General features: G+C 39.2%; 1 protein-coding gene across 1 annotated transcript in view; it reads left to right on the plus strand.

Moving 5' to 3' along the window:
* Positions 1-13,547, plus strand: part of AAK1 (AP2 associated kinase 1) — a 186,188-nt gene that overhangs the window by 159,230 nt on the left and 13,411 nt on the right. The window contains 2 exon segments of the mRNA XM_049785043.1: positions 877-981; positions 7,858-7,953. Of these exon segments, the coding sequence (XP_049641000.1) occupies positions 877-981; positions 7,858-7,953 (201 nt within the window).

Here is a 13,547-nt window from a genome sequence, read left to right on the forward strand (position 1 = left end):
TACACATTAAAAATTATCATCTTAGCCTATTTCTAAAGTCCTTTATTTTAACATTTTTAATTTACTGTTTTTTTTTCTAAGCTATGTTTCCCTTTTATGTTGCTCTTTTTGAGCCAAGTACCCTTGGCTGTGCAGCTCACACACTTGGCTGAGGTGCTCATTGGGACTCAAGCATAATTGTACTAGTTGGGACAGGGATTGTTTCTGGCTTTCTCCATGTTTTCACTTCAGCATTAGTGCTCACAAGTATCTGGCTACAGAGCCATTGGAAGATCATCTCTAAAAAAGTCTCAAATTTTGGGAGTAATTTATATATACCTCTATTTCAGTTCAAAACCTGTTCGCCGTACCCAAGAGATCAAACTCTCAACCTTATGCCTGCAAGGCAGTATCATCTCTTTGCCACCTAAACTATCCTCCAGAACCTTTTAACTATTTTTATTGTACAATTTAATAAACATTAGGTTTATTTACCTAGTTGGACTTTCTTTTTTGGTTCTTAAAACTTTTTTAGAGCCTGCGTAATAAATAGTACAGTGAGCGGGGCATTTGTCTTGCATGCAGCCAACCCAGTTGTGATTCTCTGCATCCCTTATGGTCCCCTGCACCTTCCAGGAATGATTCCTGAGTGCAGTGATACAGGAGTGAACCCTGAACATTACTGGGTATGACCTCCAAAACAAAACAACTTTGTTTTGTCAGCCATTCTCTCACTTTCTGTGATAACTAGATGCAGGCTTAGAGCTGTTGTCTTGGTACAGTAATGGGACCCAAGTTTGAAAGTCAATGCTAGAGATGCCTTTCATCCTCATTGTGCATGCATGCTCTCTAAGTTCTGCTGAAATAAGCTGAGTGTTGTTTTTTTTTTTCCTCCAGGCAAACACTCTGATAAGCTTGGTGGCTCAGCTGAGAGTTTGATTCCTGGCTTTCAGACAACCCAAGGTGATGCTTTTGCTCCTTCCTCATTTCCTGCTGGAACTGGTTAGTATGGCAAACACTAATACTCAGAACTCACTCTTACTAACCTCTGCATTGTTTCCACTCCACAGCTAACGTAAGCATTTCGGTAAGCCCCAGATCATGGTGGTTTCATACATCATCTTTTATTCAAAAGATTTTCTATAGAAAATCCAGTCATCAAGAAAAATTTCAGTGACTTTGAATTAAAATTAAAATTAAAATGATAGCAGAACCTGCCAGTGATATACAGAACATGTTTTGAGAAAATATTTCTAAATGAGAAGAACCGTGTTCTGTTAATCTCTTCTAATTGTGCAGGTTCATTGGAATGACTTGATAATAAGAATAAGAATTAGATGCTACTAAGCGCTCTGTGTGTGTGTGTGTGTGTGTGTGTGTGTGTGTGTGTGTGTGTGCATTTACAGGAGGGGGTTATCTTTTTATATGAAACCTTTAAAAAGCACTAGTAAGAAAATGCATCCTAGTAATTTATACAAAAGGACATCCCCCTGGTCTTTTCACTAAGAAATAACACAGGGATACTGTATGCTGTTAGTAGCATTTAACCTTCTTATTGTTTTCAATATTTTATTGGGTTTCAGACATACAATATTTCAGGGACAATCCTACCACCAGTTCAACCTCGTGCCACTAATGTTCCCAAGTACATCCCATTCCACCAACCTTGCCCCCAGCCTGCCTGCATAATAGTACCATTTTAAGTTTTGATTGTTAAAGTTTGGGTTTCATGATTTTATTGTCGTTGACTTTGGCTTGAATATTTAGTTCTGGACTTTCTTAACATCATCAATTTACCTGAGACCTCTTGACCCCTCTCCCACATCTCTTCATATTTGTGTTTCTCCTCCTCCACTCAATTTCTTTCCTTCCTGCTATACTCTGGGGTCTAGAGTATTCTCAACAACTCCATTTAAACCATTGCATTTCTTCATGCAGTCATTTTAAATACCACAAATAAGAGATATCATTCTGTATTTATCCTTCTTCCACTTACTTCATTTAACATAATATTTTCCAGTTCCAGGGGCCAGAGAGATAGCACAGTGGTAGGGTGTTTGCCTTGCACATGCCTGACCCAGGGTGGACCTGGGCTCGATTCCTGACATTCCATATAGTCCCCCAAGCCTGCCAGGAGCAATTTTTTTTTTTTTGGTTTTGGGGGTATGGGTCACACCTGGCAGTGCTCAGGGGTTACTCCTGGCTTTGTGTTCAGAAATTGCTCTGGCAGGCTCAGGGGGACCATATGGGATGCCAGGGAATCGAACCAGGGTCTGTCCTGTGTTGCCTGCATGCAAGGTAAACACCCTACCACTGTGCTATTGCTCCAACCTCTCCAGGAGTGATTTCTTTTTTTTTTAATTTTAATTTTTTTATTTTATTTAAACACCTTGATTACATACATGATTATGTTTGGGTTTCAGTCATGTAAAGAGCACCACCCATCACCAGTGTAACATTCCCATCACTAGTGTCCCAAATCTCCCTCCTCCCCACCCTATCCCTGCCTGTACTCTACACAGGCTTTCTATTTCCCTCATACATTCTCATTGTTAGGCTAGTTCACAATGTAGTTATTTCTCTAACTAAACTCATCCCTCTTTGTAGTGAGCTTCATGAGGTGAGGTATAACTTTCAGGCCTCCTCTCTTTTGTCTCTGAAAATTATTATTGCAAGAATGTCTTTCATTTTTCTTAAAACCCATAGATGAATGAGACTATTCTGCGTCTCTCTCTCTGACTTATTTCACTCAGCATAATAGATTCCATGTACATCCATGTATAGGAAAATTTCATGACTTCACCTCTCCTGACGGCTGCATAATATTTCATTGTGTATATGTACCACAGTTTCTTTAGCCATTCATCTGTTGAAGGGTATCTTGGTTGTTTCCAGAGTCTTGCTATGGTAAATAGTGCTGCAATGAATATAGGTATAAGGAAGGGATTTTTGCATTGTATTTTTGTGTTCCTAGGGTATATTCCTAGGAGTGGTATAGCTGGATCGTATGGGAGCTCAATTTCCAATTTTTGGAGGAATCTCCATATTGCTTTCCATAAAGGTTAAACTAGGTGGCATTCCTACCAGCAGTGGATAAGAGTTCCTTTCTCTCCACATCCCTGCCAACACTGCTTGTTCTCATTCTTTGTGATGTGTGCCAATCTCTGTGGTGTGAGGTGGTACCGCATAGTTGTTTTGACTTGCATCTCCCTAATGATTAGTGATGTGGAGCATTTTTTTCATGTGCCTTTTGGCCATTTGTATTTCTTCTTAGTCAAAGTGTCTGTCCATTTCTTCTATTTTTTGATGGGATTATATTTTTTTTCTTATGAAGTTCTGTCAGTGCCTTGTATATTTTGGAGATTAGCCCCTTATCTGATGGGTATTGGGTGAATACTTTCTCCCACTCGGTGGGTGGCTCTTGTATCCTGGGCACTATTTCCTTTGAGGTGCAGAAGCTTCTTAGCTTAATATATTCCTATCTGTTAATCTCTGCTTTCACTTGTTTGGATCCAGGAGTGATTTCAGAGCGCAGAGCCAAGAATAAAGCCCAAGTGCCACTGGGTGTGGCCCTAAAATTTTTTTTTCCAGATCTATCCACGTTGTAGCCTTTTTATACTTTTGAGGTTCTAATAAGCTTCATTACCTATCTCTCTCACCCAAATACCAAATAACCCTGGTTTTCACTCTCAGCTTAGGACTTCTTTATAGCCATATCTTTCATTTTAATTTTTCCACTGAATCTGGCACAAGTCATACCAGTAACTTTATTTGTATTTTTTACTTGCTTTCTTTAGGAATGTTAGTGTTTTTTCTAATCTAATTAGTTGTTTTTGATTAGCACTTTCTCAACCATTTTCTTTTTTTTTATAATTATCTTTATTTAAACACCGTGATTACAAACATGATTATAGTTGTATGATTACAGTCATGTAAAGAGCACCCCCCTTCACCAGTGCAACATTTCCACCACCAATTTCCCAGATCTCCCTCCTCCCCACCCCCCTACACCTGTACTCGAGACAGGCTTTCTACTTCCCTCATTCACCATTTTCTAAATTGGCCTGAGGGATGGGGTCGGTAAGAAGTTTGGAGTTTGGGGATCAGACCTGGCAGTGCTCAGTGCTACTCCTGGCTCTGTACTCCTGGTGGTGAGTCCTAGTGGTACTCAGAGGATCATATATTGTGCAAGAGAAAGAACTGAGGTTTGATGCGAGGCATCCCATACGATTCCTGAGTTCAGAGCCAGAAGTAACCTCTGAGTGCCAGCAGGTGTGGCCTCAAAACAAAAACGAAAAACAATAAACAGTGCCTTTCCCAAGCCATGTAGCTGGTAAACCACAGAGCTGGGACATTCATCCTCTGGTTCAAGAATTTCATGTTTCAGACTTTCTGCGACTCGTAACACAAAACCAGTGATACTTTCCTAGAAAGTCATCTGAAGAATTAAAATGATTTTATAAAATAGAGTAATACATTTATATTTTCTTTGGATATATAGATTTTAATTGTATGCATTCATGAGGGTTTTTTTTTTGCTTATGCCAGAGTTTTTAATTATCTTTCAAAGACAGTTTTTTAGATTTGCAGAATTTCTCTTTCTGACTTATAATTCTTCTCTCTTTTTTTAAATTTTTATTTAAACACCATGATTACAAACATGATTATAGTTAGGTTTTAGTCACAAACAGAACACCCCCCTTCACTAGTGCAACATTCCCTCCCACCCGCAATACCTCTTTCCCATCCCCTGCCTGTATTCGAGATAGGCATTCTACTACAGTTATTATTATTATTTTTTGGGGGGGGGGTTTGGGCCACACCCATTTGATGCTCAGGGGTTACTCCTGGCTAAGTGCTCAGAAATTGCCCCTGGCTGGGGGAGAACCATATGGGACACCGGGGGATCGAACCGCGGTCCTTCCTTGGCTAGCGCTTGCAAGGCAGACACCTTACCTCTAGCGCCACCTCGCTGGCCCCTACAGTTATTTTTTTTTTAAGTTTAGTAAGCTGCTTTTCTTTTCTTTCTTAAAGGCCAGTGTTTAAAAAATACAGTAGTAAAGGTGTAAAAGTGGCAATCATTGTTGTTTGCAGAGGCCCAGCAAAATATAGGGAAAACGGGAAAAAAAAATCCTTGGCCTGATTACAGAAGGCCTCACCCCAGAAGTTTAATGGCATAAGACCGACTCTAGGCTCCAGGCATACCAGTCCGTCCAACCCCTGAGTCATTCTCCATGATTTGGTGAAACTTCTTTGCACTTTAGCTGTTGTTGGTGCCTGACTTATAATTCTTAAACTCTAGTTTTTCCAGACAAGCTCATGATACTTGAAATTTGATATGCATTGATATGCAAAACATTAACTTTATGTAGATACTGATGATAAACCATTATCCTAAGTAGGATATAGTTTTCTGGAAAGGGAGTCATGACATTTTGTACAATATTTGGCTCAGTACAGATTGGTTGAATGTATGAGAAGGATTGATGTGTAACTAAGGATAGAAATTTGGTTTTACCAATGTAAATGGCAAAGGTCCATAAGCATTGTCATAACCATATCATAGGAAGTTTTACAGATACTGAAAAATGCCTTCACAATTTCTTAATTGTATTCAGCATTTTCAGTATTTTCATATTCGCTATGTTTTTCTGGTTTGTGGTATTTGTTTTTTTTGTTTGTTTGTTTGTTTGTTTGTTTTCAGCCACACCCGTTTGATGCTCAGGGGTTACTCCTGGCTAAGCGCTCAGAAATTGCCCCTGGCATGGGGGGACCATATGGGACGCCAGGGGGATCGAACCGCAGTCCTTCCTTGGCTAGCGCTTGCAAGGCAGATACCTTACCTCTAGTGCCACCTCACTGGCCCCTGTGGTATTTGTTATTTTTGACACCTCAATTCTTTAGAAATGAAAGCATTATCTGTAAATTCCCCAAATTACTGTGTTCTGTGTGTGTGTGTGTGTTGTGTGTGTGTGTGTGTGTGTGTGTGTGTGTTCTTAATAAGTACAAAGTTCAGGGGGACAGCTATTTATATTCCCTTGGTTTTTTTATTTCAAACCTTTTATTGTAAAAGCTGATAAAAATGTTGATGAGGGGCCAGAGAGATACTATGGAGGTAGGGCATTTGTCTTCCATGCAGAAGGATGGTGTTCGAATCCTTATGGTCCCCCGAGCCTGCCAGGAGCAATTTCTGAGCATGGAGCCAGGAGTAAACCCTGAATGATGCCAGGTGTGACCCAAAAAAAACACACAAAAAAAATTTTTGATGAAAATTATTTTGACACATGTCTTTATTTAAATCATTTTTCTGATTCTAAGTTATTCTCATTTGTGAAATTGTGTATATATAACTAAAAGCCACAGAAATTTTTTAAAAATAAAGACCCCATCTCAAGAGCCAAGCATTGCTGAAACTTCACAATATGTTTTTAGCCACTTGTGGCTTTATTTCTGCATTTTTTTAGAAGTGTACTTTATAGTCTTATAATTTATTTTATTATGTATAGTCTTATAATTTATTTTAATGTATTTCATTGTATCATTAAAAATATTTTAGATTTAAAGAGTGTGATTTCCCAGAGTGTCACTTTCGAAGTCCCTCTTTTTCCTCCCAAAAGAATAGTGATTTCACCCTTTTCTTCCTCAGTCTGCCCTTAAAGAACCTTAGCTAAAAGTTCATTTTCATAATTTCTCTATGGTAAAATGATAGCAACTGGGAAAGAGGTGCGTGCTTTCTAAGGGTCAGGGATAGGAGGCATCAGTAGGTTGGGTGTCACTGTGCTGGTGCTCCTTCTTGATCTCTACCTAGGAGCGAATTGCAAGGAACTGGATGTACACACAGAAATGAATATGTGTGCAAACCTGTCAAGTTATTACTAAAAGTCTGGTTACAGAATTCTATCAGTATCCATGATTTTGTACTTGAGCTGTAAGAGATCTCACCAGGTAGGGTGATTGCTTAGAGTATATTCAACAGGATTCTGTGTTCAGAAGATCCCATAATTTCTTTCAGAATATTCAAAACTTTAAGCCACTTTAATATGGCTGAAGAATATATTTTAACTAGTGAGCAAATGAAGAAAATACCAAATGCAATTCAAAAATAATTAAGTAGAAACCAGTCGACTTGTGTTCTCAGCTGCTGGTGGACCTTTGCCTGCTCTGTTAACTTCTAGGTTATTTTTCTTTCTTTCCTTAATAATAAGAAAGATTGATTAGATATTTTTATACTCTAATAATATGTGATTTCTGTAAATATATGTTTTCTAAGTATCCAGTAAATGCCATGCGTATGTTTAATGAAGTCCAAAGGTTAGGGTTTGTTTAATCTTGCTGTTGGCAAGATATCTATTTCTCTTTCTTCCTGTCTGTCTCCTTAGCCCTAGATTCAACATTTGGTGATAAAATAGGACTAATATAATAGGAGTAATAACTTAAGGATCAAGAAGATAATGTTACATTGACATACATACATGTATGTATATATATATATTTGTGTATATAGGCTTGATTACAAAATAGGTGGTTTTTATTTACATGCCAAAATCTGTGTTATGTATGGCAATGGCTGTCAAGGTTCTGGAGCATATGACTATAGGCCACAGTACCCAGGGGAGAAGTCACACTTCTTATGTATGAATAGCCTAAATTTATCATAAGTTGCCTCACAGAATATGTTGTAGGCAGCAAGCTGTATATCTCAGCTATTTTGCTGGAATACTGGATCATAGCCACACATCCCTCTGATTTTTGCTTCTGTGTTAAGATTTAAATTTGAGCTGTTGAGTCAATGATCAATTCCTCTAGATTTACTTGATGTTTTCTGTTTTTCTCTTTTCTTTTTTCCTTGACCTTTCCTTTCCTTTCTACCATCTCCAGCTGAAAAAAGGAAGGGTGGGCAGACTGTGGATTCTAGCCTTCCACTTTTAAGCGTATCTGATCCTTTCATTCCTCTTCAAGTACCTGATGCACCAGGTAGGTAAATAGAATGGATCTGAGGTTAAGCACAGCTTGATTCTTATATACTGCAGCTTTTTTGAGAGCTTCTGTATTAAGACTTTCAACAGGATCTGAACCCAAGGCCCTAGTAATAGGTGCTATTGGGTACTTGTATTGCTGGTCAGTAAGATGGGGGAATTTTTCTTTGAGAATATGAGTCCTTAGCAGAGAAAAATAAATCAGATTAGGTTATAGTGAATTGTATACCACATTATATCAATGTACAGGGTTTTTTTTTAAATATACTTATCTATATTATACTAATGTGAAGGGCCTGTGTTTTCAAAGAACATTATTGCAATACAATTCTGACTGTGTGGTGTGGAGGGGGACTATAAGCATGTGATAGAAGAAATAAGATGCTAATAGTTGTGATAGTAGAAATAGATTATGAATAACTTCCGGTCCAATTCTTACTTTCCTGAATTAAGCTTTTATTTTGTTAGGTGAAAATATATAATAAAAGTTGATAGGGAATGTGAATCAGGAGACTTGGGTTCCCTTTTCGGCTTAACTACTTTCTGAAAACCTGGAGCAAGTTGGACTATATGCATTGAAAAATCTCTACTGGTTTCCCCACCCTGCGTTTTAAGTAGGCCATTCAACAAATTTAAAATGAGAAGAAAAAAAAAAGGTATTCCTATTGGAACAGGTTTTAAAGCACTCTTTTTTGTCTGTTTTGTGGCCACACCTGGTGATGCTCAGGGGTTACTCCAGGCTATGCGCTCAGAAATCACTCCTGGCTTGGGGAACCACATGGGACGAAGGGGGGTTGAACAACAGTCTGTTCTAGGTTAGATGCTTGCAAGGCAAACACCCTACGGCTTGTACCACTGTTCCGGCCCTACTCTATACTTATCATTTGGAATTCAAAAACGCTTGAAGATTTTTTTCTTTCTGTTTCTCCCCATTCTTTTTGGGGGGCAGCATAGCAAGATGAGATGTAAAGAAACCACTTTTATGAGTGAGAGAGAAAGAAAGAGATAGAAGGGAGGAGGGAAGGGAGAGAGAGAGGGAGAAGGAGCGAGAGAAAGGGCAGTCATCTTGTTCATACTAGTCTTGGTCTTAAGGTTTTTCTTTTCCCAAGATGTTCAAGATGCCTGAAGGACTGTGAGTGGCAAGTGATGTTTCACTCTCTACATTCCAAGACAAACTGTTACAAGCTGTACACAGTCATTTTCTTTAGACAATCTGTTGATCTCTTTTAAGGGGAAGTAAAACACTTAGCTGAATCAAAGTAGTATCCATGTTATTTTATATAGATATAAGTAAACTAAAAAAAATCAGTATGTTAAACAATAGGGTTGAGAGGCACTATAATGTTAAGGCATTCTTGCCTTGCACACAGGTGCCCCCCATTTTAATCTCTGCCACCCTATATGTTCCCCAGGAGAACACAGCTGCCTGTGACTTAACCCACCCCCCACAACCTTTGAGTGATGATTGGCAGGTGGCATGGGCTGGAAGCTCAGGCCTTGACCTTTTCCCTTCCTATTGGGGCAGTTTTAGGATCAGTGAGGAATTCTCCATTTGATAGCCCTTGTCAGGTTCTTTTCTGACTCTTGGACAAACAGCTAGTCTATGAACTGTTCGAAGTTGCTGGAAAAGGGACCTTCTCACATAGGCCAGAAGATAAAACAAATGGCTGTGCAGCTAAAACAGGAGCTCTGTGGTCTTGGGGTAGGGATCCAGTGATATGCACCAGATCCTTCCAGATTCCACCACTGGTTACATGGGACTTGTAGAGGGTTCAAGCCATCCTGTCTTCCTCATTACCATCTTTACTATCGCCTAGTCCTCCATATTTCTCTCCTTCTAGCAGATTCCTTCTAGTGTTCCTGGCACACACTATTTTTTTTAAGGTTGTTCATAATACAGTTTTTCTTTCCCACAGATAAAATTGTTCATGATTAAGTTACAGGCATACAATGTCTAACAACCTTCACCAGTGCCCATTTCCCGCCAATGTCAACAATTTCCCTCTCACCCTCCCTTGTGTTTATGCCCTCTTCTCTCCCATCCCCTGTCTGCCTCTGGGATAGGCTTTTTCTTTTCTCTCTCTCTCTCTCTCTCTCTCTCTCTCTCTCTCTCTCTCTCTCTCTCTCTCTCTCTCTCTCTCTCTCTCTCTCTCTCTCTCTCTCTCTCCCCCTCTCTCCCTCTCTCCCTCTCACACTCTGTCTCACTTGCCCCCCTTCCCCTCCCCTTCTTTTTTTGTGTGTGACATTGTGGGTTGTACTACTGTAAATGAAGGGGTGCTAGGAATGTCTTTTCTATATTAGAACTTTTCTAACTCTAACTGTATTCTCTGCTCTTTGAGGCAAGCTTCCTACCATGGAATGGTCCTCCTGATTTTCATTTCTATTGTCTCTGGATATCATCCCCAAACTGTCTTTTAATTTTTCTTAAATCCCAGCGATGATGAGATTATTCATACTATTCCCTCTCTCTTACTCATTTCACTCAAGCATAATATTCCCCCATCTCATCCATGTATAAGCAAAAAATTATGACTTCATTTTTGTTTTGTTTTGTTTTGTTTTGTTTTGGTTTTTTGGGTCACACCCGGTGACGCTCAGGGGTTACTCCTGGCTATGCGCTCAGAAGTCGCTCCTGGCTTGGGGGACCATATGGGATGCCGGGGGATCGAACCAGCGGTCCGTCCTAGGCTAGCGCAGGCAAGGCAGGCACCTTACCTCTAGCGCCACCGCCCGGCCCCCATGACTTCCATTTTTAATGGTCTGCATAGTATTTTACTGGCTGGCACATACTTTTATACCAGTGAAATGATGCATTTTTAATTTTAATAGGAAACATTCTATTAAAGTGGGCCATTTAGGATTCCAGGTGTTGTCTTACCATATTTCTGATCATTCAGGCCTTTATTCACCTGTTGAAACTACTCAAATATGTTTGCTCTCATAAATTCCCTAATCATTTAGCATAAAATGCACATTCTGAGGGGCATACCCAATGATGCTCAGAGGTTATTCCTGGCTCTGCACTAAGGAATCACTACTGGTGAGCTCTGGCAATTCCCTATCTGATGCCAGGGATCAAGCCTAGATTAATTGCTATCTCTCTAGCTGCAACATTGCCAAGTTATTTTTTATCATAACCTTAAAAGGACTCACTTATCTGGCCCTGAGCACCCTCTCTAATCTGAAATCATGGCATTTTCCCCATGTCTCTCTTTCTAAGATGCTAAACTTATTTCTACTCAGAGCCTTTGCATTTATTTGCTCTCTGTCTTGGAGTGCTTTTCTTCCAGACAAATTTTTGTTCCTTGTCATTTAAAGTTAGCCTCAGTTAAAGGATCCTTCTCAGAGAGGTCCCTGTGGTCCAGTCAATTATACTCTAAACTTTTAGATGAGTTTAAGGCCAGGGATGGAATCCAGAGCCCAGCGTATTTGAGGCATGCATATCACATCTCAGACCCGCTTGGCTTTTTTCTTCATAGCACATACCATAATTGTGCTCATCTTTCTCCCATCAGAATGTCAGTTTTCAGAGGGAATGACAGTCTTTTCTCATTCACCACGGTATTCTCCAGATGAGAGCACTTAGTCAACGTCCTTATCTGCAGACTGGATAGGAATGATTGATGTGAAAAAATGAGGCTGAAGGCTTTGGAAGGCTCTAAACCTTCCATTTCTTTCCCTTGCTTCTGAACTACTCTCCTGATCCCCTTCCATGTGAGCCAGCCCTCAGCTAAACCGTCATGCTCTCTTCATTCACCTAAATGAATGAACTACTCACCGTGGCCAAAAGCTGCCAAAGCCTGGGATTTGCAGCCAGAAAGCAGCCAGATTTGGCAGGCTCTCTAGCTCCATCCCAGCCTTCCATGGTGTGTACCCTGCAGACTCTAGACCAAGTGTGGTATATTTTCAGTCATTTATTTTAATATTCAGATATAGCACACTCAGATACACAGCACCTTTATTATTCAAGAAATCATAATGGCCTTCTTTAGTGTGTTGAAGGCCAAAAGTTTTCTGATATCTCAGTAAATTGCCAATGCGTCTCCTCCCAATGAACTGCAAAGCAAGTGGCATGGTAACACTCCCACTTCTACTTACATTCAAATCCGGTTTATGTCGCATGAATATTCACTTTCACACTGTGCCCTCTATTTTACTAAGAATCATGAAAATTCTTTCTTCTGTGTTCTATGCCTTAATTACTTCAAATTGTTATGCCTTCCCCCCACATTGTTATGCTTTTAAAATGTCTTTTACATGTATTTCTTTTGAGCCTGTAAATCATACTGACTGGTGGGTATATCTAGTGCTAATCACTCCATGCATAAGCAATAAGGCCTTAGCACTATTAGTATAACTATATTAGTTATATAAATGATAAATGATTGTGAAGATTTGAAGATGCTAGCCTCTTACTAATAGGTGATTTTGAGTTGTGTTCTTTTCAAACTTGGCGATGTTAAGGCCTATTCAGTGGAGCAACTCATGGGATAGATAAAATCGTGGATTGAGATGAAATCGTGGATTGAGAATTCCTAGTAAATTAATAAATGAGATAAAGATAGAAAATGTTTCAGCTGCATTGGATCTTTATTCCCAGTGGACAGTCCTGATTTTGACAGCCCTTGAACACAATGACAATTTCTTCTTTTATAAAGTTTGAATCTTTGCATAGCTGAAAACCACTAAAGTAGATGTTCTTAACAAAATGATTGTTCAATGATGGATGAAATCTATAATTATCTGCTAGTTAAACATTGGTTTTCTTTTTTAAGGAACACTTTTTTGTTTCTGTAGCATCATGAATTTTCTTAGAATCTGCGAAAAATAAGAACCATCATAGCTATGAATATTTGTATGCTTACAAGGCTGCCAAATGAAGTAATAGCTTTGTTGAGTCTTATTGGTGCTCATATGCTTTATGTTTCTTTAGTTTTCCTTTTGCTCACATTAGGAATAGATATATAGATATTTGTGGTATCAAAGTTTGTAATATATAATAAGGCACAAAGTTTTTTACAGCCTGCTTTTCTCATTTGTTTGGGTGACTAGCCTTTGTTTTGGTGAGGATCACTCTGCAGTGCTCAAGGGCTAACAGGTGTTTGGATGTTCAGATTCAGTTAGGATTCAAATTGAGTTTGCCCATAACTTAAGTGCCTTAACTTTTGTACTATCTTTTCATTCATGAATGATTAATTTTTATCATTCAGCCTTTAATTACTCTTTATCAAGATAGATAAGACTTTGATCTTATTAGTAAGAAAACTTCTTTGGTATTCCAAAAGTTCTATACAAAATTTGACAGAACCCAGTGTTCCTGTCTCCTAATATATTTTCTTTCCTATTAGATCATGCTGCCTTTTCTTTCACACTTCACTCAAGAAGTTCTGTTTAGGGGTCCAACCAATAATAAGAAGGTAGGGCATTTGCCTTGAATACAGCCGAACTCTGTTTCAATCTCCAGCATCACATATGGTCCCCTGAGCTTGCCAGGCATAACCTCTGAACACTGCAGGGTATAGCCACCCCCCCCCCCAATGTTCGATTTATTCTGGTATCATACCAGGGTTTCTGAGTAAAATATGGAATGCT

The sequence above is a fragment of the Suncus etruscus genome, chromosome 12 (assembly GCF_024139225.1).
Source record: "Suncus etruscus isolate mSunEtr1 chromosome 12, mSunEtr1.pri.cur, whole genome shotgun sequence".
Lineage (NCBI taxonomy): Eukaryota > Metazoa > Chordata > Mammalia > Eulipotyphla > Soricidae > Suncus > Suncus etruscus.